Source organism: Ascidiella aspersa, chromosome 1 (genome assembly GCF_963924565.1).
Source record: "Ascidiella aspersa chromosome 1, kaAscAspe10.2, whole genome shotgun sequence".
Classification (NCBI taxonomy): Eukaryota; Metazoa; Chordata; class Ascidiacea; order Phlebobranchia; family Ascidiidae; genus Ascidiella; species Ascidiella aspersa.
The window spans coordinates 18,482,297-18,508,689 of NC_139447.1; the positions used below are offsets into that span (position 1 = coordinate 18,482,297).

A 26,393-nucleotide genomic window follows, 5' to 3' on the forward strand; every position below is an offset into this window, starting at 1 on the left:
TGGTATCCAACTTAATTTTTTTTTATTTTTATAAAAACATTAAGACTATTCATCAGTAAACAGTTCATGTATCGATAAACTTGGATCCTGATTTAGTAAGTTCAACACTGTGTTGTTTTTTTTTCTTTTTATATGCAACAAGAATACTTGACTATAATTTATGCTTCATCAACAGGGGTAAAACATGCCTGTAAAACATTGCCTTACAAAAAATACCCTGCTAGACTGACAAGTTTTTTTATGTTACTAAGTGGTAAGGATTATATGTGTTTAAATATATGACAAAGAATAAAAATAGAAAAAGGTTTGAACACAAATGTTTAGCCAAATCAAAGGTTACCTTCATTTTTAATGATGTAGACTTGGAATAAGGAAAATGGTGGGTGCGAAAACATATAAATAGTCGTAGGGGTACAACTAGCCATACTAGCAAAAATAACTTGCATATATAGTCGAATACCTTTCATCAGTTTCCTCCATCTGTTCAATATCATTATCAACATCTTTTATTTCATCCTTAAGTCTCTGAAAAAAAAAAAATTTTGAGCACATAAGTCTTGATGTATGCCAGACATTCTCAAACTGTTCATCATTTCAATTGTCCATGGGCATGTCACTATGAATTTTTTTTATGTATAAACTCAACTGAAGTAATAGAATGCTTGAAGATATTATTATCAACTGACATATGTGCATTTGAACTTATCGCTACAAAACTGCAGCAATTGACCATAATTTTCTGACACAAAACACTCCCAAAAAAAAATTAGTGAATTTTTTAGCGTTGTGTACTTTGCAAGTTTTTCTAAAGGTTTCACAAATAATTTTGAGAACCACTGATGTATGTCACATTCATTAAGAAAGAAATATAAAATGGAACCAGTATATAGAAATGGTCATAAATTCATAAAAGTTCCAATGACTGGACAAAAAATAAAAAATTCTCAAATTTATTTTAATTGAGGAGTGCTAGTTAAACTTTGCAAACTTTTATATTTAAAAAAAAATATGTTGTTCTAATGGTGCTATGAATACAACAAAAGAGCTAGAAAGCGAACCAAACTGGAAATGCCAAGAAGATTTACAAAATGCAAAAACTATTTAAATTTACATAAAATTAAAATTAATGGTATTTCAAATAAAATATTCAAAAACAGCTAGGGGAGAATAGTCTTAAAATATGTTTGACTTAAAAGAAGGCACAATACACAAAATATTCTGTACAAAAAATATGTTAAAAATTTTCTACACCGAAAGCCATTCCAGACCTACCGAATCTGTCGTTCAATGATGCAAGCAGGGCAGGCTAGAAAAATAACTAGCCTGCAGTGGGGTTTGAACTCACAACCTCCGGTCAAGCCGGGACCGTCGCTCTACCAACTGAGCTACATAGGCTCAGAGAGGAGCGTTCAAGAAACAACCATCTGCCAACCTGTGTAGCTCAGTTGGTAGAGCAACGGTCCTGATATGGCCGGAGGTTGTGAGTTCAACCCTGCACTGCTTGCATCATTAATAGTCAGATTCAGTAAGGCTGCAGAACGTCCTCTCTCTTGGCATAAATTTTGCTGTAGCAACCGCCAAGGTACCTATTCAACAAATATTAGCCTCAATTGAAGGAGGGAAGATTGCCCCGGTGAAGCTAATCTGGTTGAAAAAAAAGAGGAAAAATCATTTCAGGCTAAAATTCCATAAAACAATCGAACCCAACCTTCAACTGGACGAAAAACGAGCCAAGAGCTCAAAAACAACACAGGTTTGGTAATTCAACAAGGAATTTTGTTATGGATAACCTCTAAAGCAGCGGTTCCCAAACTAGGGTCCGCGGACCAACTGGGGTCCGTACCGCAGTTTTAAACGGTCCGCGATAATATATAGTCTTAAGCTTTTTAAACATTACGCTTTAGCGAATGTTTTTAAACATTAGACTATGTTTTAAACATTATATCTGTCATCATTATAGTCTTTAGTTATGCTCCATTATTCAATAATATAGTGTTTTTTATGATGTCTCTTGTGACATCATAAAGCATCCATTATGCTTTACTACTTGCTATCAGCGAATCGTTTGCATTTCAGGAGTTAGAAAGTTGTCACATTGGAAACTGGACTCATTAATCACTCGTAACAGGTCAGGTAAACTATCTTCCAAGGTGTTTAGAAAAGTAACGCATTCAGATCGCTACTTGAATTTTAGATCGGACCACCCTTTACAGCACAAACACTTCGTTGTGAACACCCTGCTACACGAGCTTCAAAACTTTGCAGTAACCATAAGGACAAAGTCAACGAAATTAGACATGTTAAAAAGGCCATGAGAATAAACAGATACCCCGACTGGTCGTTCAAACCCCAAAACAAATCTAACTATTTAACAGCTAAGCCAGAACCTAAAGGTCTGGTCATTATGCCTTACATTCCAGGTCTGGGAGAAAAACTAAAACGTATTTTGAAAAGCCACGACATTTGTACAACTTTCAAACTGGCCAGGAAAATTGGAAACATTTTACCTTCACCTAAAGATCTAGTTAAACCAGAAAAACGTCAAGGGGCTGTTTATGAGATTCATTGGGAACTTTGTTTGAACAACTGCGTATTGCGTATGTGTTTTTTTTATAGTTAAATTGTTGTCGGTTTATACTTCGTTTACACCAGAAGATTCTATTGATATGATGCCTGGTGAAGCTAACTCTTTTTATTAGTCATAATCGTTGGTCAAAAAGCAGCTTCAGAAAGGCTAGATCACAGTTGTTAACACACATATACATATGTGTGCATCTTTCATTGAATAGTGATATGGTACTGTAGATCAGGGTTTCCCAAACTGTGGTCCGCGACGATTGCAGAGTTGGTCCGTGGCGATATGACAAGAAATTAAAAAGTCACACATATATGTTGTACAGTACGTCAGTACGTACCCTTTCAAAGATAGTTGCCGCAATTATTCACAACCTTATGATTTCAAAAGCTTTTTTACTTGTTGCGCCTTCGTTGTAGTCAAAAAGTTGTTGATGAATAATTCTTGTATTCTTCGTCTATGACGTAATATTATATTCTTATCGCCATTAGGAATTATAGAGGTCCAGATTTTCCGTGGACTATGAGTTTTCCTTTCACGAATAACTCCAAGAATTGATGATTTATGCAGAAAGAAGCAATCGCATCCGTCCAATTGATGCTGTCAGTTTTTTTGTGTTATATTTTGCCTTGTATTGCGGTTCGCGAAATAACGGATTCACAAAAAGTAGAGCGACAATCCCAGTAGGGCCGATGTGCTGAGTTCAAACCTCACTGCGGGACAGTTGTTTTTCTAGCCTGCCCTGCTTTCATCATGGATCTAAAGCAGTGGTCAGAAACTTTTTTGTCACGGCCTAAAGTACTTTTTTTAGAGCTCAGAGTCTTTGTTAATAATGAATAAAGAAGGTATCATTTATAAGCTGTGCTGACAGGTAGTTCAACAGCAAACTAGTGAAATAATAATTTATAATGGCTTGCAGAGTTGTAAGGCCTAACTATATTCTATTTTTTAGTAATCTGCAAAATAAACGGTGATATTGGATTATTGTTAAATGAAGATTGTGATTTTGCAACTTCTAGTAAAGAGCAAATTTCTTGATAGCTGAGGAGCTTAAAATTATAAGAAAAAGGTGTGGACTCACAGAAAATCTTACAAACCTGTATGTCGCCATACATCAAAAATGAGAAATTTCTCTTATAGCAGAAAGTGAATCACAGAGTTCTTCAACCAGTATTGCTTAGAGTTTATTAAAATAAAATTAACATTGTTAAAAAAGTAGTGAACTTTACAGATGGTACTGCTGGACAATATAAAAACAGAAAAAACTTTGACTTTAATTTAATATGCAAAGATTATGTGACGGGTTGGGTGGAAATATAAAAAGATTGGATGCTCGGGCAAGTCTGCAAAAAATTGGAAAACATTGTATACAAACCCCAAGGGAGCTGCATTATTGGGCCACATCAAATATTAGCAATATATATTCACTTTTCATTTGTATTGGAAAAGGAAGTCGAAGAAGAATATACATTGCTTAAGACATTTTAATTGGCCATTAAAATTCGTGGAACCCAAAAGTATCATTGCTTTATCCCAGAAAAATGTTGCCAGACTTAAACCAAGGTGTCTGACTTTTCTGCATCTTTAGATTAACAAAAGGTCCTGGTTTGTGACATTTCTTACAAACAACTATTACACTGGGATGAGCTAAGGGGTCTGTTACTTGCAAATGCAACAAACAATGTTGGCTTTCCTGAATTTTGAACTGATTAAAAGAATCAGATAAAGTGATGGTTACTTTTATACATCCAGACAGACCTTCCAGATCTTTTTATTATCCAACAAACCAAGCAGAAGAATTTATCAGTTGACCAGCAAATGACAACAAAATGCATCACATGTCTTGAATATGTAAAGCAAAAAACAAAATTGACTACAGAAATGTGGAATGAAATTTTGTTTCGTACTTGCATTTTATTTAGGTCCACTGAAAAAATGGCTCAGAAAGTGACAATGTATATGTTATAGATAAATATCTATAATTCAATAACGCAAAGAAGACCATATTAATTTTTCTGTCAGTTAACAAAAATATACCTCTTTACCCTAAAAAAATCGTAAAATTTCTTTTAAAAGTGCCCATTTTGAAGGTAACAGTTTGTTTGATGTTTACCTCGTAGGTCGTAGGCCTTATGTTAGATACTTATGCTTAAAAGATAATATTTAGGCCTTTGAGGGACAAATCGCCTTTCTAAGGATACAATACATGTTAATCCAGCTTTTGTGTATCCAAAGATATGGCTGTTTTTATGCAGAAACAGCACCCTCATGTAAAAATATGTAAACATTTTTAAAACCTAAATAACTTTGCAAATACACAACAGACTAGAATAAAATTTGGTACACACCTTCAAATAAAGGTCATTTACATTATATTTCCAATTTTTTTTGAAGAGGTCAATACAAAAAAGAAACTTTTTTGTGTTGATTTGACAAGGTTTGACTCTATAATATTTTTTCTGGTTTAAAGCAATATTTAAAACCACTAGTATGGCAGAATGCTAGCAATTTGGCAGCCAAAGAATAAGCCAAAATACTTTTTTTAAAGATCCATTTTACAACAAAAAGAACTGGTAGTTGTTTCTACACATATATATTCACATATACTTTTAAAATGACGAATATGTAACAACAGACATCACAATTACCAGGAATGAATTTTGTTGTGTCATTCCGAGGATAAAAGTTACGGAAGTACAATTCCACATTGTTTGTCAATTCGCAAAAAGTTAGGTAGGCATGGATTGTTTATTATTTTCAAAAGTACTTAATTTAGATCATAGAATTGATGTGTGTTTATAGTTTTACTTTAATTAGGCAAGTACTCCTACATTCCTATGATATTATTTTTTATTTAAACGAACAGTTTTAACACAAGTTTAAACGAAACTCGAACAATAAAAAATAGGGGTCCTATGGGGGGGGGGGACGTTAATCAGCCGAAAATACATGTGTTTGAAACATTGCATTCGGAACACATCGTTCCAATTTGGGTACATCCTTTGCATCGTCGGCTAGCTTTTCCCTCTTCAGGAAGATGAGTTCCAACATTATCCATCATGCGGACACGCTTTGATCGCTGTCCAGAACCTTGGTGACGTCTTACTGCAGTATCCCTTTGCCCTTTTTGTATCAGCAACCCTGATAACTCAACAAGGAAATCCAAAAATGGTCTTTTACCATTTCGTTGTAAGTCATTGTGAATAACTTATGAGTTCACAGCAGCAAACATTAACAATCGATAAAGGACCTTTTTCCATCATTTTGTGGATATTTAATCAAGATCATGAATGCCTGCCATTTGGTCAGCACGATCAACACCTCCCATGACCTTTCTATAAAAGTGAACTGCTTCGGGACACTTAACAATTTTTGTAGATCCATCTCTCTGTTTTTTCAGCACATCCACTACAGTGTCCGTATGACAGTTACTCAGCAACATTACTTCCTTTGTGTCTAGCCATCATGCTGCTAGAGTTCCATTTAAATTACTTAAAGTCGGATTCATCCCGTTTGACTTTATTTGCATATGCAGGTAGGTGTTTTCTTGATTTCATGCAGGTTCCCACTACAGAAAACTGTATGGTGTCCATGAGAAATACAGATGTAAAAAACCTATCGAATGCCAGGTTAACATATTTTTCTTTTATTGTGGATGCGAGTTTAGTGACCACTCTTTCGCCAAGTGTGCCACTAGTTGGTTCAGTTTCTTTTCCTGTATAAACATTCATATCATAGGTATATCCAGTTTACGGATCACATCGCATCCACAATTTTATTCCTCTTTTCACTGGCTTCAGTGGAAGATATTGTTTGAAAGAGCATCTTCCTTTGAACTTTGTCATGGACTTGTCAATACTTTGAAAGGGACTATCCTGTGTGTGTTTTTGAAATGTGTAGTTTAAACAGGAAATTATTTCTTCAATATAGTATAGTTTTTGAGCTGGCTGAGATTTTTCTGCATTATTGATGTAGAGCTTGGACATAATTAATTTAAATCGATTTCTAGAAAATGTGCTTTTTTAAAGTGAACTTCCCAGCGAAGGATGTCCTGACCAGTAACGATTTATAGATGGAAGTTTGTTGTAACTCATGACAAAGAAGCAGCCAAATAACTGCATGATTTCAAAGGAATTTGTTGGAGGAATTTTTTTCTTTTTACTTTGTGCAAAGATTTTGAGCCTTTCGTTGGTGTAATGTGCTATCTGGATAAACAAACTCTTCGGAAACAGCTTTAAAAATATGTCAATTGTAGTGCAATTCCTAGTAAGGTCGGGGTGAATGGATGACTCTCTAGCTTAGAAGGAATCATGCATGGCAGAAATTTTTTATCACATTAGACCACACGACGTTGATAATAGTGGATTGTGTTATTTGTTGATAATCAATTCAATCGTTTTTAATTTCCATGTCTTATTCATATGTAAGGGGCCTACTTTTAGGTCTGCGACTGGATGAAGCTCCTTCTGATAATCTAAGAAATCCTCACTTTCTTCAGTTTCGTCTGGTGAATATTCAGCATCTGAATCACTCAACAACTCGGATTCGTCTGACGATGATATGTTACTGACACATTCCATAGCAGCCAGCAATTCAGAATCACTGTAATGTCTAGCCATTGTACTCCTAATGCGATATAGTTAATTTTTATATAAATATAACACCCAATCTGTTAGAAATTAGTGCATTTCTAAGCAAAAAAGTCCACGACAATTAGAGCATCCAATGGCAGAAAAGTCTAGACTTTTAGACCTTGAGGTCGTGGCAATGCACTAATTTGGACCTTTAGGTAAACTCCCGGCGTAGATAAGTTGAACATATTCGCTGAAAATTTACAAAAAGTGTTAGATGGCATTAATACCACTTGACCCACCCTAACCCAAACGCTAACCCGAACCTTAACCCAAATAATGTGCGTTAATGTAGTAATTATTTTAAAGGTGGATATAAAAAAAAACTTACGATGGGCAGAAGATAATTTCTTGTCTATGGTATATAGGATTGTTACGTCACAAAATGAGATATTGGGGCCTTAAAGCGTTTATGTAATTATTAATTCAACGCACATTATTTGGGTTCGGGTGCTGGTTTGCGTTTGGGTTTAGGTGGGTCAAGTATTATTAAACTTAATCTTTTTAAGCACATTGTTAAGTCAAATTAGTGCATTGAATGAGAACTCCAAGTCTAAAAGTCGGACTTTTTGATCCTTTGGATGCACTAATTGTCGTAGACCTTTTTGCTTAGAAATGCACTAATTTCTAACGGATCGGGTGAATATAACCTGACATTTATCTTTTCTCCAAACAAAAAAAACAAAACTTTAGGCCTGATGACATATCTGTACCGGTAAAAAGAAATTTATTCTCTAGCTCGGCAACAAATCAAAGTTAAATAAGGACAAAACACAACTTTTTACATACAACCTAAGTTAGTTTTGCTCAAAAATTAACCAAAATTTACCAATTTAACTACAAGCTAAACAACTTGACCTGGTACAACTTTAGGCCCTCTGTAATGAACTTGCCTATTCTGGTTTAACTGTTTAATTAGGGCAATATGGAAAATGTTTTTTTTTTAGTTTTTGTTGAAGTAAAAATAATATCAGCATGATATGCCCTGTCGCAGATGTGCGACAACTGCTTCACACAGTTGCAGTCGTGGGAGTTTTTGAAGTAAAAATACAACTAATAAGCGTCGTTCATCCGTTATGTCACAATCAGGTGCACAACCATTCGACCTCAAAATCACAGCTGAAGTCTGGGGAGTTTCTACTGCTCTGTTGCAAGCTAAAATGTTCTTTGGTTAGCTGCATTATTGTGAAACTGATGTCCTGGCCGTGCATGGCGGCCAGAAAAACAGACACTGAACGACGTAATCTGATTTCAGTTTATTGTCGCGTACAAACAGCAGAGATGTGATTCTTGTGACCCTTTAATGCAGACAGGGGAATGAACAGATGTTAAAAAGAATAGTGAAACATACTAAACAAAAGTAATTAGGCTACGAAGAAGGGAACCTGAAGCGTTTGCAGGCTTGCGATTGCGCAACAACGTTTTATTGCAACACCACCATGACAAACAAAATTATTCGCAAGGATTAGGAAAAATTAAAATTTTAAATTTCAACTGAAAAAATTAATTACACAATTAGAGCATGTACTAAATGTTCTGTAAACATAACCAAAAAGCAAAGCTTTCCCTTTACCCAAAATAAACTCTTCAAAGAAACATTACAATCCCTACTAACAGTATTCATTTAACGTAAAAGCTTAGCATAATTTACGTCAAAAGTCAAATACTGGAAAAGATCAATTGTAAGTGTGAAGTACTGCCATTAAAGCGTACTGGTTACGTCAAAGCAGTGTGTTCTTCTTTAAAACGACAAAAGCCAGTATGCCAAACAAATACAGACAAAAGTAAAACATCTCCCTGATCATTGGATGCTATATGGAATTATGAAAACTGTTTAATATGTATAACCAGTTCTTTGAAATGCATAACGTCACCTTGAAATTATGTGCGTGATCTAATTTTATGTCTGAATAAACAAACACGAAATACGGTAAGAAACAGTGTACTCCTGCATAAACACATGTAACCAAAACAAAATCTGTCATGGAAAACTATTTACTAGGGTGGAGTGAAAAAAATAAAAATCACTAATTCAAAAAAAGTCCCCTCTCAATAGTTGCCTTTGGTCCCAAAACTAAGTTTAAAAATATTTTTGGGAAGTTGCCTCGAATACTCAGGTGACAACCCTGACGCAAAGGTCATGCAGGGGTCAAATCCCATAAAAATGCCATAACTCTTTAACCGGTGGTGCTAGAGAGTTAGTTTTGATGCCAAAAGAAGCAGAATGTGCACTTTCCTATCTGTCCTAAAAGAACTATTGGTCCTAATTTTATTAGATATATGGTTATTTTCATAAAATGTCATTTTTGGTTCAAATATAAATAAGACATGGGATTATGCACCGTTTTACATCACAATAACATAATCACAACACAATAAATCAGCATAATGAATATAAAATATCTCTAACCAATGAAACACACATTTGAGAGGTTTTAGATGAAGCACCAGAACAGGATGGTAACAGCAAACAAATATAAAATTGGGTTTCATAATATTAAAATAGTGTAGACCAGGGGTGTTCAAAAGATTTCTGCCATGATCCAACACAGCCAAACCTGACAACATGATGATCCACCAAATAGGAATAGTAAACATATTGGACACGCTTTAATTTTTATGGTGCTTTATTTATATAAACGCGATAACTTTAATACTTAATCTCGTTTAGTGTTTGTTAACCTTTGTAAGTCAGGGCGAGCGAAGGGAGCGCGATTTTTTTTAGGTATACCTGCATTTCTTTTAAATTTCTTTCAAGTTTTTATTGCATTGCCAGAAATACAAAATGTTAAAAAATACATATGTCCAATATTTTTGAATAAGTTTTCCATTAACGGTAACGAAGCGCTGATCTAGTTCAAAAGACCGCATCAAAACGAAAACAAGCCGGGCGTAGACTCGTAGAGAGATGATTCGCGCGAAGCTGGAAATTTTTTCGCACTTACGTAGTTAAAATAGTCAAAAGTATTTGAAATGGACTCGTATCTAGTTTGTCAAAGAGGCGGCGGGTCGAATGAATTCAATTGGCGGGGCACATCCGGCCCGATAGTCGTAGGTTGCCAACCCATGTTTCAGACATTTTATGTCTTACAATAGCATCGAATTTCGATTTTCTGTTGCTGACTGATATCCTCAAACGCTTACAAAGATTAGCATTTGGGAGTTTCTTTCTATGCTTGATTTTTTTGCAAAATTCATTAACACTGACAATTGGTTCACATAAAAACACTGTGTAAAGTTTGTTTTTTAAGGCTACATTAGAAGATCCGCACAAAACGCTGAAAAGATCCGGAACCGGATCGCGATCCGCCATTTGAACATGACCGGCGTAGACGTTCTGCCAGTTTTATGCAGGGAAGCATCAGCATGAGGACCTAAGATTGGAACTGATTTTTGGTATTTTATCGCTTCATCAGTTTTCGTGAACAAATCTTTAGCCTGGTCAGGCCGTCACGTCTGTCGAAGCCAGCTACTGCTGATGAAGCTTCGGTAACAAGCTTTATGTGGCGCTCCACAGCTTGATTGTGGCATGGGTGGCACATAATGAGCCTTTCTTCTCTGATTTTTTCAACGTCTTTGGTCAGGTGTCGAATTGCTGGTGGTTCATTGGTTTGGTCAGAATTTAAATCCACAAGTTTGTAGTAAGATTTAGCATGAAAAAGTTTTGAAGCTTGTAACCGAATCTTAATCAGCAATAGCTGGCTTCGACAGAAGTGACGGCCTAACCAGGCTAAAGATTCGGTCACGAAAACTGATGAAGCGATACAATCAGGGCTGGGGAGCCGGAGCTGGAGCCCGGAGCTAAGCATTTTCTCTGGAGCTAGAGCCAGAGCCAGAGCCATTTTTATTATTTTTGTGGAGCTGGAGCTGGACCCGGAGCCCTTTTTATTATTTTTGTGGAGCTGGAGCCATTTTTCAATTTGTGGTGCTAAAGTTAAGAAATTATATTTTGTTCCATCTCCAACGTTAGTTAGCCAAAAGCAATTTTTAAAACTTGTCATTGAATAAGTGACTGGTGGCACCGGAGCTGGAGCCGGAGCTGGAGCCAAAGGATATGAGTTTTACTACTCCGGAGCTGGAGCCGGAGCCATTTAATAATTGCCTGATGGCTCCGGAGCTGGGGCGGGAGCTAATGCTATTTTACGGTGGCTCCCCAGCCCTGGATACAATATTAAAAATCAATTCCAATCTTAGGTCCTCATGCTGATGCCATTTTCTCCCTGCATAAAACTGGCAGAACGTCTACGCTATTTTAATATTATGAAACCCAATTTTATATTTGTTTGCTGTTACCATCTTGTTCTGGTGCTTCATCTAAAACCTCTCAAGTGTGTGTTTCATTGGTTAGAGATATTTTATATTCATTATGCTGATTTGTTGTGTTGTGATTATATTATTGTGATGTAAAACGGTGCATAATCCTATGTCTTATTCATATTTGAACCAAAAATGACATTTTATGAAAATAACCATATATCTATTGAAATTAGGACAAATAGTTCTTTTAGGACAGATAGGAAAGTGCACATTCTGCTTCTTTTGGCATCAAAACTAACTCTCTAGCACCACAGGTTAAAGAGTTATGGCATTTTTATGGGATTTGACCCCTACATGACCTTTGCGTCAGGGTTGTCACCCGAGTATTCGAGGCAACTTCCCAAAAACATTTTCAAACTTAGTTTTAGGACCAAAGGCAACTATTGAGAGGGGACTTTTTTTAAATTAGTGATTTTTATTTTTTTCACTCCACCCTACTATTTACTATGGGGTTGCCATATTTTTTAGATAATCACTGACAAACAGGATTATGGTTTAAGGGACATAAAAAAGTCTGGAGACGTCATAACGTTTTTAAATTTTTAAGAAACTTACTGTTGTCAGGCGAAGCAGTATGCACACCAGCAGCATAAGTTAATGATTTTTTTTGTTGTTCATACCATGTTCATTGTTCTTATTTACATGACGGCTTTTCGCCATTGGGCCTAAAAATTAGGTTGTTTAAAAGTTAAGCAAGTCTTATCAGTGTTGCTGTTTCATCCACTTCTGCACACAAGACGGTCAATCATGTGATAATCAAGTGATTACAGATCACCTTTTGACAGAATCTGCTTCAGTTAAAAAAATGCCATTGCACCGAACATTTGCGCAGACAGCGAACAGCAAAGAATTTTAAATGCGCCTAGCTTGGACGTTTTAGCAAAAAAATAAAGGTTATAAAGGTTTGACTGAGCGTTGTTAATAGTGGAATACACACTTGCTAACTAGCCAACCTGAACAAATAAAAAAGGCCAAACAGAGGAAATTACCTGCGTTAACGGCCGACCCTTGTACAAACAAGAGACGAAAAATGCACTTGATTTAGCATTAGCTTACGATGCGTGACCCTATTACATTAACCTCCCCCCCCCTGTATCACATCTAAGCCATAAGTAAAGGCGGGAAATTTTTGTCTACCCTCTGAAAATATATCCCCTGACAAATATACAACAACCATAACCTCATCTGGTTTTTGACAATTTTAATTACTAAATGTAAAAATTTGTAGCGCGAATCTGTTATGAGGAAATCTATTCAGCCAAAAGACAATATGGAATGTTGCACGCCAAAAGATGTTTGGCCGAAAGGTACTGGATTGCAATCGAGCATTGTGTAAACCTTTGGATTAAAAATATTTCACGCAATATAAATAAAAATTTCTCCAAATAATTTTTTTTCTTGCTTTTCAATCTGGTTTTGAGCTTGCACACAAGCTCTCTTAAAAACAGATTATATATATAAACGTTGGTTCACACTAGAAGCGTTTTGCGTCTGGCACTAAATTAATAGCATATTTTCTGTTCATGCAAAACGCGTCTATGTGGATAAGAGTGTTATAGAGTAAGAAAACTGGTAAGTGCACCCCCAGGCCCTTGGTTGTATTTTAGCATGCCCCTTCTGTATTTGTTAATCACAAAACTTTTTGCGCCTTCGTGGCAACTTTATGTTAACTAGTTTACTGGTTAATAATAGCCTTGTTTATCTCCTAAACATGGCAAGGTTACATTCCTTGGGCAAACCCAGCATTTAACTTTAGGAGCGCGACAAAAAAACAAGAGAATATAGGCCAAAAATGTTTGTCACCAGAAGGCTGGAAAGATTCTGCCAGCCTGAACCAAACCAGTACAATGCTATACGTTCTCACTCTTTCTTTTGATATCTAATAGAAGTTTTTGCCATTTACTAGTCAAAAGTTATTAACAAAACAATGTTAAAAATATGCCATCATGTAGAAATTATGCCAAAACTTTCCTCAGTCATTACTCCTACATTTCTGCATCAATTAGGCTGAAAATTTAAAAATCCCACTTCAATCACAACTACTTTTTCATGCTTATTTTCAACAAATTGATGTATTATGGGTGTATTGATTTGATATGAAATGACCAAAAAATAGTATGTTATAGTACCTGTATTTCTTGCAGTAAGGTTTCTTTTTTTCGAAGAATTTCATTTAGTATTTCGTAATCATCATCATCCAAGGCACCATCTGAAAAGACTTCATTTGTTATTCCATATTATAGCTTTTGGTAATTTATAGTAAAGAGTACTTTTTACAAAGATGGATATCCAAGCAATTTGTACACTTGTATCATTAAAAGTGAAACAAAGAGAGCAAACACTTTTATGTACAAAATAATAACATATCTCTTTATGTAGCAAATGGCAAGAAAGTATGCGTTTTTATCAGGAAGAGGCCATATGGCTGACAAACCTGATATCAAATCTTATTTTCCATAAATAATAGAAAAAGAATACAAAACTTGGCAAATCAAATGTAATTTGGTCAACTTTGGAAAATTTATATTTTATTTTGGCTCAAAAACACCTGAACACAAATGTCTAATCAAGGCTACACAACTAACTGGGATTGTCACACAAATATTGTGTTATCATTTTTTAATTTGAAGAGTGGTGGACAAAAAGAATATTTTACTGCTTGTTTTATTAAATAAGAAAATAGAATTTTTTTAATTTAGATTTTATCACCAATGTGTTTGAAATAAAATACTTTTCTTCCTGCAATTGCAAACTATTTGACTCAAATCTATTGCAACACTAGCATTTGTAAACCTAACTTTGCAATACCACAGCACAGATGAAAATTGTAGTACTTCTTTAATTGTAGTTTTATTGCTCTACAATAGGTTAAATTGTCCTTTCTAACTAAGTGTGGCATTTTATCTAATGTTGGTGTGGTGTTGTGTGGTGTAGTGCTTTTAGTTATTAGGATGTTGTTACAGAATAATAATTTGGTCAAATATTATCAAAACTTAAAACTACAGCTAAATACATTTGAAGCAGTAGTTTTCTTGCCGTGATCTTAAAAAGACCAGCAGAGCAACCTCGCCCATTTCAAGCAAGTGTCATCGTAAACTGGTCACAGATAAGCAAATTTTTATTTTCAAAGGTTTTTTTCGTCGTATGACGCATGAAGCACTTTATGGTTAAGATGTTCATAAACAAAGGAAAGTTTCTCGGCCGTATTTATTTGTTTAAAAATGTGCTTAAAGCAGAGGTTCTCAAACTGTGTGTTGCGAAGACCTGGTGCGTTGTTTTAATCTTTCATCGGAGTCGTATGATTCTGTATTTTTCATAGACGTCCAATAGTTCTTCATTGAACTTTAACTGCAGTAATAAAATGCTTCGGGTAATTATTCCTTGAATTTTAATTCATCAATAATATTACTACCCATGCATTGAACGAAACAATACAAAATTGTTCTAGTTGATTACGATTTTACAATCACATTTCTTAGTTCTGATCCACTTGGTGTGCAAAAAATAGTTGTGTTACAATCAGGGCATTGATTGAAGCATAGTATATTGTGTATATAGGTGCTGGTTGTTCTGTGGATGAAAAAGAAAGCTATTGGAAACCTTAGTGTGTTATTTGCAGCAAGATATTGACCAGTAATAGCAGGATGCCCAACAAGTTAAGACAGTGTTCCTGGTCATTTTTTACTATGTTCGCAGGGTGCCACAAAACTGTGCAAAAGCCATAAATCAGTGTGCAAAGTGTTTTTTTAGTCTGGTAAGTTTGTGTGCATTATTTCGCGTTAACTACTTCTGTTTTTATCAACTTTTTATTATAATCTGTCATTTATTTGGCTTTGTTTGTTTATCAGATGGATGTTTAACTTAATTGGAAACTTTTTTGGCATGCATAGCTCAGATAAAACTAATTTGGGCATTTTTTCAGTCATATTTAGCTAAAATAAAACTAATTTGGACACCTTTTTGTCCCTATGTAGCTCATAAACTAATTAGGCAAAACTGATGCCTAACAATAAATTTAGTGATTTGTAGTTTGATTTCGTCACTTGTAAAGCGCTCCCTGTTACAACTGCGATGGCCGAGCGCTCCTTTTCACGATTGAGGGTAATAAAAACGTTCAATAGAGCCACATATGGCGAAGAGTGCTTGAACGACTTAACGCTAATGAACGTACAATGGGATATTAACTACTCCATGGATGGTATTATACAGGAGTTCATAAAAAAAATCGAGAAGAATAAATAATTTTTTTTTATACGCACATTGTTGTGGCTTGCATGCCTGTTTTCTCTACGTCGATGAGAAGTCTGTATGTTTTACCAATAAAATATATATTCGTTATCAGGCCTGCTTAATTATCTTAGTCGGTGATAGACAAGCTGCTAAATGAAACAACGATAACTAGCGATGATTAGGCGGTGGCGGCGATAAGCAGTAAGCACTGACGAGTTTTCCATGCCAGGTGAAAAGTTTCCGATGTAACATCGCAGCAATCTAGTTTTAGTTTTGTAATGTTTACTGAGATTTCAAAGAGAGGTATTACGACTCCTAGACACCCCCCACGCTACGCCACTGAGATCCATCCCTGGAAAGAGTGTTTATGATACAACCAACCAAACATGTAGAAACTCGTCCTTGTTTTCGCTTAGCTTATGTATTTTAAGAAAAATAAGCCACCGTGTAAATTGCCTGGTTGGCCGAATCCAGCCTGCGGACCTTATGTTGCCCAGGTCTGCTATAGATCCAACCTAATTTATCATCTGTATTTTTGCGCTGTTTTTTCGTATATAAAATTATTATCGCTTGGTTTGTCGCTAGATTAACAAATTTTTCCTCAGGCTAAAAGTATACCAGGGAAATTGCATAGGTATATATATAAATAAATTTTTTAAATCCACCTTTTGACCAAGCCCTTTAATAAAAATATACTTACAATCATCACCCATCCTCATTGTTGTTCGAAATACAAGATAAAGAAGTAATCTTGATTTATTTTAGTATATAAAATCAATTTTATATCTTACATTAAAATCAGAAGCTGTAGAAATATAAACATAAATGTTAAAACATAAATTAAATGTTAAAATCCTTAAATTCTTTGAAGCCTCTGATCTGAACAAGATTATTCTTTTAATGCTACTACAAGCATTTAAGTCAAAGTTTGATGTGGCTTCCTTTAAGTCAATATTTTTTTAACTTGGCAAAAATGGAGCCATGAAACTATGTCATTAATTTAAAATCCTTAATTAGAGTGATGCAAAGAACTATCTAATATATATTTGGAAAGGTTTGTTGGTCAGCCGCCATCTGTGCTTTTATATAAAGCCAGATGGTGGAATTGTTAACTCTGCCGTTAAAGATGCTCAAATTAGTTTTGTTTCCCATAAAATGTCGATTAGTTTTATTTATGTTATGTGAAAATTAAAATACAAGAAAAGTCTTGTCAAAAAAAAAAACAAAAAAGCTTACTATCAGCCCCAGACTTCCTTGACAAAAGGACTCCTTTTCACCTTGTTTGTCCTATCCTCTCTTGAACTTCTCAATATTTTTTGGTTCTTTTTTGGTATGTGTTTTTGTTTTATAATTTACTATACTGTATATTATGTAAAAGTTAGATGTAACTTTGATAGAATTTACAGGTTGAATGAATTCCAAAAATTAAAGACAGATGTTATTTCTAAACAGTTAGTTAACTGGATGGTTAGAAAGCAGTTTGCCACTAGGTCTACCGTACTTTATTATTAGGAGACTGAAAAAAGTGAAGCCCAAAAAAGGTTTTCCAGAATCACATTTAAGCTTAAAATTTGAGCACTTTGCACTGATTTTTGAGGACAATGAGTTTAAATTAAAGCAAATAACCAGCAAGTTCTTAAAGATAAATATATAGTGCCACAAAATAAGGCATCATTAGTGTATGGAAATAAACAAAACAATGCAAACATATAAACTGGTTGGCAGCAATTAAAATTAAAAGTTGGCGTTGCACCTGATATGTAAAGCAATTACTATAGCAATAGAGGGACATTTTTCTTGGTTAAACAAAATGTAAAAATACCTGAAGCTATTGCCTTTTAATCACGGCTTTAATTGTTTTAAGAAAATTATGTCGGCAAAACTTATGATATCATCTTTAAAATCCCCTCCCCCCTAAACTAAAATGCTGAGTCAGCCTGGGTTTTATTTTTTTAATAAAATAATTTAATCGAAGTGAAGTGGCATTGTAACACCAACAACGGATATTTAGCACAGACAGCGAACAATCATCAACAGCAAATAACTCAATGAAAAAAGGAAAGGTTTAACTTAGTATTGTAAATTGTATTATTGCCCGTTTGATTTTATGGAGATGGTGATGGACTCAGGCTGTTTCATTGCTCGAAGCATACATGCCGATCAGCCAAGTAAATTAGGAAAACAAGAAAGCAGCTATATTGCAGGCATTGTTTACAATTCATACCCTAAACATACAAAAAATTGGTGTTCTGCATGCAATGGTACTCAGGAGACTAAATTTAATAATTCTTAACCCACCAGAATCCAAACGCTAACCTGCACTGTAACCCAAATATTGTGCATTGATAAAAATTATTTGAACGCTGGTGAAAAAGCCAAAGTTTCCCGGAGTATGAATTCATTTTTGTCTAGGTTTTATAGCTTTATTATGTCATAATTTCATGTATAATGAACTGGGAAATGGGCATAAGAAACAATACAAAACTTGAAAAAATTAATAAGATTTAACTGAAAACCACCCTAATTCAAGTGTCTGCCGTTGGGCTTTGGCTAATCTACAACACATAAACTGTGAAATGTTTATAAAAAAAAATAATAATACTTTGTGAAAATTAGGGCGTTCCTTCAGTTTTGTACGTTGAAATTAACCCAAAAAGGTCAACAAATACTGCATACCACAAGAAACATTATTTGGGTTAGGGTGCGGGTTAGTGTTTGGGTGAGGGTGGGGCAAGTATTATTATTAATAGTACATATAATAACACTTGACCCACCCTAACCCAAATAATGTGCGTTGTGGTATGCAGTATTTTTTTGTTTTGTTTTTTTGGTTAATTTCTACGTACATAACTAAAGGAGGCACCAAAATCAGTACGTATGCATTTTTTGTTTAAAATTATTCTTTACCCAGTACATAACTTCACAATTTGCACTACCATCTTATTAATTGCTAAAGCCTAGTATATACTTTAAAAACAAGCTCAATACATGGATATCCGCATAATATATGTAGTTATTTATTTCTTTTATTCTTCATTACTAGCTTTATATTCATCACATCTATTGTTTCATTTAGTGTCTTTACCCCAGACAGGAAAGTATGGCAGATTTTGACGAGATCTCGCGGGTGCACGACCGAAAAAATCCGGGTGCCCGGGTGTAACAAAGGTAAAAAAAGTACACCCCCGGTGCATTTTCGATTTTCCTGGTGCACTTTATGATTTTCTGATGCATTTATTTCACTGTAAACGTCTGACGCACATGTGTTTTACATATTTGGGGTGCAGTTTAGAATTTTTTCAGGGTGCACTTTTAAAAGGTTGAAAAAATCTCGCGGGTGCACTTGCCATACTTTCCGCAGTGGTCTTTACCTAGTCAGTGCTTGTAATTTTCAACCTCAAATCATTCATCTTTCAATGTTTTTTTTTCTTGTGATAACTTTTTCTTTTTATTTGAAGGGTGAAAAATTCAAATTAAAAAAAAGTATATGCTTAGTTCGGGCAACAATCACAAAACCATGAGTATGTCCCTAGACAAATTAACATAAGTAACCAGTTAAAACAAAACGTATGAGATGTAAAGACAAATAGCCCTGCAAAATTTATTTTGACAATCAAAAAAAAATTAACACAACGAGCAGTATATATTTGGCGCTGGTCTAAAATCCTACCATAACGAATACTATTTGGATTAGCGTTTGGGTAGGTTAAGCAATATTATTACATTTATTCTTACATTTTATTCTTCATTGCAATTTCAACTTTCACAACTCGTTTCGTTAGTGTTAAAATAAATGTAGTAGGATTCTAGTCTAGAGCAGGGCCAACGCATTAAAATACAAAAATATCACTAGCTTACAAATAATTAAGTGAAATAATAGTGGACAAGAAAATCAAAGGCGATAGGAAATATGAAACTCTATTTACATGGTGCGACATCTAGCAGAAATCTTTTATTTAGAAAAAATGATCGCTAGTAGCAGCACAGATAACCTAGTCCAGTGGTTCTCAAACTTTTGTTAAAAAATTCCGCAACGGTCCCCCGGTAATTTTTTAATTGCTCACGGTCCTAAAATATACACAAATAAACTAAAGATAACACATTGTTTTTAATTGTATCAATGGGACGGGTGCACTTGCTTATTTGCTATCAGTTATGTTAACCTCTAATTAACGAATCACTTTATTTAAGTCTAGCAATCACGAACAGTTTTAAAACCGTGCCCACAGTGGCAGCCAGGGCTGCCACTCTGATTTTCAATTTATCCCAAGGTGAGGCAGTAAATTGTTTTTTCGAGTCCACACCTCGTCATCCATACTACTAAGAAAAAGTGTAATGAACCTACTTCGAAGAAACGCGATAACTTTACCTCTAGCGAAGCGAGCTTGATTTTTTTTAGGTATACCGGTATTTTTTATCAATTTCTTGTAAGTATTACATTGCTAAAAATACTAAAATGTTGATATTTTTGAATCCGTTTTTAGTTTGTCAGCAACACAATTGTCAGCCTTCAACGTCGCAACAGTAACGAAGCGCTGGGTTGTATAGTTTAAAAGACAGCATCAAAGCATAAACAAACCGAATGCACAAAGATCATTCGTTTTGCACTACGTATATTTAAAATAGTCAAAAAGTAAAATTGACTCGGGTCATAGTTTGCCAAATAAGCGGCGATACGGATGAATTACATTTGCGGGCCGGATCCGGCTTTAGGTTACCGACCCCTTTTCTAATAGCTCTCATTATTATCGTAGATTGGGTCTGTTGCATTAACGCCGTCACACAAGCTAGTAAATGAACAGTTTCGTCTAACAAGCAAGTAAAAGCATTGTTACGTCACATAAGTAATGTATGCGTACACCCACGAGCCAGGCAAATAGCTATACTTCCTTATTCCTATTAGGAAATGAGTCCTTAAATACAAGCAAAAAAATATTTGTAATTTCAACCTGCTAATGATTAAAAATTCCCAAGATATGGAACAGATATCCCCAAATGCCAAGGTCTAGGCTAAAATCCCAAGATCTTGGGAAAAATCCCAATGAATGCATAGCAGCCCTGGTGGCAGCGCAGCAAGCCGTAAAAACGTAATTCTCACTAGCACAACGCAACACTATGACGTCACAATGGATAATTTAACTTCAAGCGTGCAATAACGTTAATGAACAACTAATGGGCTTGGTTTGGAAAAGTAAGTTGCCTGAAAATTTTATTTTACAAAAATTTTTCTTATTCAGGAGCGTCGTGTTGATTTTTTTGTTAGATGCTTCGCGGTCCCAGAAAATTGTCTCGCGGACCCCAGTTTGAGAACCACTGACCTAGTCGATTGTTGGGGTAATAGTAATAATCTATGAAATAAAATTATTAATATGTATATATAATGCAATACTTTTTTATAGGCGTTTCCCTGACAGTGTATATTTCAACAGGGGGGCAACAGACCACCATACTAATTACTAACTATCTCCACTAAATCGAAACTAAACACGCTGCCATAAGTTTACAAAGTGCGGATTGTTAGGTCACTTATAGATTTACTAAACATTCGCAAAAATCGGCATAGCTCCGCTTTCAATAAAACAACTTAGAGTGGAGAAAATCACGTCTCGCAAATATGGCATTTATATCGTTCACCAGTTCGAATAAACTTACTTCGCAGGAAAAGCGAATGCGTTAGAGATTAACTGTTCAGTTAACGACTCGGCGGGCGGGATGAAAACGGGAAATGGAATAGCCAGAACGTATTTAAACAGACTTATGTGCATGAAAAACAAACACGTAAAAAAAAATGCTCGCTTTCTACATGCCGAGCTACCCTTCCTGTGGAACACGAAAAAAGTCCCGAGCAGTTTGTTGGGCCAAGCTTAACTTTGAAACAAAAGGTTACCTATTCGAAAATGTTACTCTCTGCATGATATAGTAAATTCATGTAGGCTACAACGGTTATCTCACACCGTCTGAACAGTAAATAAGATACCAAAAGCCTTAAAAAGCATATGGTTTGTTTATGTAATATGTGTTGAGAAATGGAAATAAGTTTGCCTTCTGCTCTGTTTTCCTTCTATTGAAACATAAGGTTAAGTGATGCAGGGATTTCAGACAAAGTGGTCAGGTTATTTGGGGTGAGTTGCCATTCCCACGAATCTATGTGATGTTCAAATAAAACTATGTTACATCATGGCATTGTGATCAGACAGATTTCTTCGTTTTGCATTTGTTAATATTCGACAATCTCCTTCATTGACATTTCACTCCTCTTTCTTTACAATGAGAATAAAGTTATGTATGTGTAAGTGTTGTTTTGTCGCAACACGTCAGCACATCAAATTATTTATCGCCTTAATGTTGCGTCACGGAAAGTTTTTGTTTAAATTCGATTGCCGATATCTCTTGCTAGAGTTTGCAACGAATGCCTTGTTACACCAATTTTTATGCGTTAGAGCTGTATGTGATGTGACGTATGTCCGTTTAATGTGAGCGCTTTGTTTTGAAATTCGCCTTATTGTCAACAATCCGGTATTTTTAGAATCGAACGCCAGTTACGTCGCAATGTAGATCGAAGCGCTTTTGTTCAAGCCATATTGGGACAAAAATATTATTTCCGTCTATAAGAGTCGAGAGAAAAAGGTTTAGACCACGCCTTGTTGTCACGTGATTTATTATTGAAAATCGTAAGAATATCTACGTCAATATTTCCTGTGCATTTTAGAAATCTTTTCGCCAATAAGTATAGTCGCTCAAACGAATAAATTAACCAGTATCACCCAGTACTGCCTAGTGCAGAGAGAAAATACTGAGACAGTAAAATTGACTTACATTTCTTTGATTTAGCGTAGCAAAAGTCGCCCTTTCGCAAATTGTTTCCTTGCGACATTCTTTAATGAGTTATCAAAGGGATATTATTTCGAACAGTCTACTTTTTGTCACTAAACTTGGGTAACGTGATGTTCTCAATTTTGTCAATAAAAAGCAAGTTTTTCGCGGACTCCAAAATTCAGACTCATACCTTGTGTCACAATTAATCGGCTGTGGAACAAATCTTATTTTTGTGACAATGAGGGCGGCACAGCCACAGGATGTTTAGTTTACTAAAAAGGACGTTATTTAGTAACAAAAACATCCAAGCAGCGTTGTTAAACCAGTGGAGTTTTTTTAACGTAAATTGTAATCTCTTGAATCACAAAGAGGCGTCATGAAATATTTTAGTGCAGTCAATAAAACTGATCGCCATTTATCACATTCCAAAGCAACGGATGGTAATGCCAGTTATGAAGGAAATTATAAAAATCATGCTCGAAGAAAAAGAGGGAAAACATTGGATTTAGTTTCACTATCAGCTACAACAGTAAAACCAAGGGTTGAAGATATGTCCAGTGACGTTTTTATCATATTGTGATGCAAGTAAATGCTTCTCAATCGTATGCAATTAAATTTTCGGTATCAACGAAGGAGAAGTTGTATTAGAAGAGCTTCTGTTTGCAAATCACTGCAGTTGCATACCAGAGATATTTCAACTGTTTACACAACTTTTTTTCTAAAATCACCAGCGTCTTGTTTTTCTTTGACCTTTTATAGTTGTTTGTCTTTTTCAAATGGCAAAAATATGAACTAAGCATTTTTAAGAGTTTTGCCTTAATCCGACAAAAACAATTGATTTGTGTTCGCCAGGTAGTCAGTAAAACTTCAGTAAAACAAAAAAAATGCAACATATTGTTAAAACAAAGAAATTTTGAAACGTTAATTAAATCAAACTTCCAAAAGGCAATTATTTTGGTGCACATGTCTAGTTGCAGTTCCCTGGATCCGTGTAATGTGAAAACAAACTGGGGTCGCAATGTAAATTCTGGTGTCATTTTATATAAATTGGAGACCACTGCTCTAAATGATATTTAAACGTGACATGGTGACCCCATAAAGGGTGTTCTTAAATGGGATTCGCACCATTTCCAGCACTTAAGAAAGGCCATATATTCACCACTAATATGTGGCGCAACGTTTAAGATATGTGTAACGGTCGTGGCTGCACCTAAGCGACCTATGTAGCCTGGCCTACATCAACCGTTGCATGGGTGTTTTTTGTTGGAACGCGTCCCCGCCAGCACTGCCTATAGTTGCCACACAGTCTTGAACGGTGACGGTTCTCTGTTAAACAGAACGAAAAATCAACACAACGAAATGCGATTATGACGTCATACACGGCTATGGCAGACGGGCATTTACAGTATAACATCAACAGAAATCAAGATATTCGTAGCTTGGCACAAACAAATATTAATCCTAATCAAATGGCTTTTTACTTTTATATTGACGACCAGGAAATATAGCCACAATAAATGTACGTACCAACTTGTTAGGGATCCAGGATTAACTTGGATATAATCAGTCACGGCTAGATTTCAGTTGCAATTTAAAGTTTGTAATCAATTACTAAACAAACAATAAACGTGTGGGTTTTAAGCACAATGATAAGATATTTATTGCAATTAAACAAACGGCAAACAGTACTTACACAGGTACTTATACGATACATACAATAAATTACCTCCGTGTACGGTACGTAGCGATCTGACCCCAGCTAAGTGAACAGTGGAACTGCTAAATTAACGATTTACAACATTTATTATATAGCCTACATCGGACAGATGTGAGTAATTACTAATTCGTTAGAAAACGCGACACAAAACACGACTTAGGAAATCGGCCATACGACCAACAAAATTACAATACGCGACGGGAAATTAAAGTGACAGCATGAGCGATTCAGCCGGCAGGCTGTTCATAGAATGGACAGAGTTGACGGGGTCACAGAGTTCCAAAGAATCCACTACAATTCACTCTCCCTGCCTTTAAGACAAGAGGTCTGGAGAAACTTCATCTTCGTGGTGTTCCTCCTACATGTCAAACATTGTTCATTGGATAATGGTGTCCTCCTTGTCGGCCGGCTCCTTGTAGCACAAGTCAGGAACGGTGGCGGACCGTCAAGGCGTAGATAACTGTTGTCCGGCGATGAAAAGCTCGCTTCGTACAAAACGCGTTGGTGGTCAAAGAGCTGAAACTGAACTGCTCCTTATAGTGTTCGAGAATCCCTCTGTAATCGAGCTGGTACTTTGTTTCTTTCTGAACGATCTGTGTAAAAATACTTACACCGGCGATTAACAACATGCGAATGCACGAAAAAGTAGCCTACAATGCAGAAATAGAGCCGTAAAAATCGTAATTTCAATGTAGAAAGACAAAAACCGTCAGTCAAATGCCTAGAATCTATCGTTCTAGAATACCGAAATCAAGAAAGTTAAACGGTGCTAAACTCTGAAACTCGAAAACAAAATTAACGCCTTGTCCATTTTAAAAGTAATTCCTAAATGACAGACATTTCAACCTTGGCGTAAAGGTTAAACTAAAAAGTTACACTATTGCAAGCTTGTAACCCAAATGGACATGTGACGGTACCTCAGCCGTCAGTAAGGTAAAAAGGCATCACGTGGCCTTGAAAACATCGGGAACTATGCCCGGAATACAAACAAAACGGTCAGGTTATTTTAGGTGTGATATCTCTGATCAAACACCGTAAACCATATAGGACCAGACTGCAGGTTAGCTGCAAACGGAAATGGCACTTTAGAAGGCACAACTTCTGTAAGTGTGAGAGATAAATATATCTGTTTATAGGCTAGAGATTAGTTACGAGAGAAGAATATTCTCTTGCGTAAAGTTTCACCTTTAACTTAACAAAAAGAGACGTAATTTTGCAAATGACTGAACAGCAATGCCGTAAATTTAGTTTTAGCTCAAAGGCGGTTTTAAATCTGCATTGATCGACCGATATGACAACATTAAAACGTGCGCATAATTACGCAACAACATACTTACAATGGCGGCGGCTTACAGAGAAAAACAGGCGTGGTGCGTTAAAAGGTAAACAAGGCATGTATCAATAACTGACAATGCATAGCGCGAAAAACATTACGAATAAACTATAGCTGCCATCCTACGTGAGCGTATTAGTGAAATTCAATTTGATTATGCAAGGCCCATCCCTGCGTTAACGACAACTTTAAGCCATAGGCGCTAAAAATTACCCAAAAACGTTAACAAAACGTCTATCAAGAAAACTAGCAAGAGGCTGAGAAATAAGGGGAAACCATAGTTAGAATAGTCAAGGTTAGGATAGTAAGAGGCCGTAGATAGATAAGGTAAAGTTATGAAAGCTTACTACGTTATCATCAGGTGTAAACGTCGTAAGAAGGTGCTGCTTCTGTCGCAACAGATGCGCAAGATTTGCTTGCAAGCTGTTAGGTCCGGCGGACGATACCAGTCATAGAGATACTTAAAATCGTCAATCGATCGACAATAAATCCTGTCTGAGATTAGGTAAAGAGAAAATAAGATTAGGTAAAGAGAAAGTTGAAATAGATAGGTTAAAAGTACCTTTCGAATAGAGTCTGGCTTTAAATAGCATGTCGTCATAGATGTTTGGAACGTCGTAGATGCAGTAAACTCGCTTTGTTGACGAGGCATCGCTTCTGCATTTGAAAGTTCGCTGTTGGACGTAACTGCAACAGGCTGAAAAGATTTTACCGGAACATTTAAAGGTTTTGCCGTGGTGCAAAACGACGATGGAGCAGCTTCGAAAGTTGAAT

At 35.7% G+C, this 26,393-nt stretch overlaps 1 protein-coding gene across 2 annotated transcripts in view; it reads right to left on the reverse strand.

Annotated features, from left to right (window-relative positions):
• The window catches only part of LOC146168150 (cytohesin-1-like), a 41,124-nt gene extending 24,485 nt beyond the window's left edge, over positions 1 to 16,639 (reverse strand). Inside the window, exons 1-3 of one of the 2 annotated variants that reach the window (XM_083390845.1) lie at positions 16,454 to 16,639; positions 13,653 to 13,732; positions 461 to 525 (exon numbers count right to left, since the gene is read on the reverse strand). In XM_083390845.1, coding sequence (XP_083246971.1) covers positions 461 to 525; positions 13,653 to 13,732; positions 16,454 to 16,472 — 164 coding nt within the window. In that variant the 5' untranslated portion in view covers positions 16,473 to 16,639. The remainder of the gene's footprint in view (positions 1 to 460; positions 526 to 13,652; positions 13,733 to 16,453) is intronic. The other variant, XM_083390846.1, reaches the window with a different exon arrangement.
• Between the last annotated feature and the right edge of the window lie 9,754 nt (positions 16,640 to 26,393).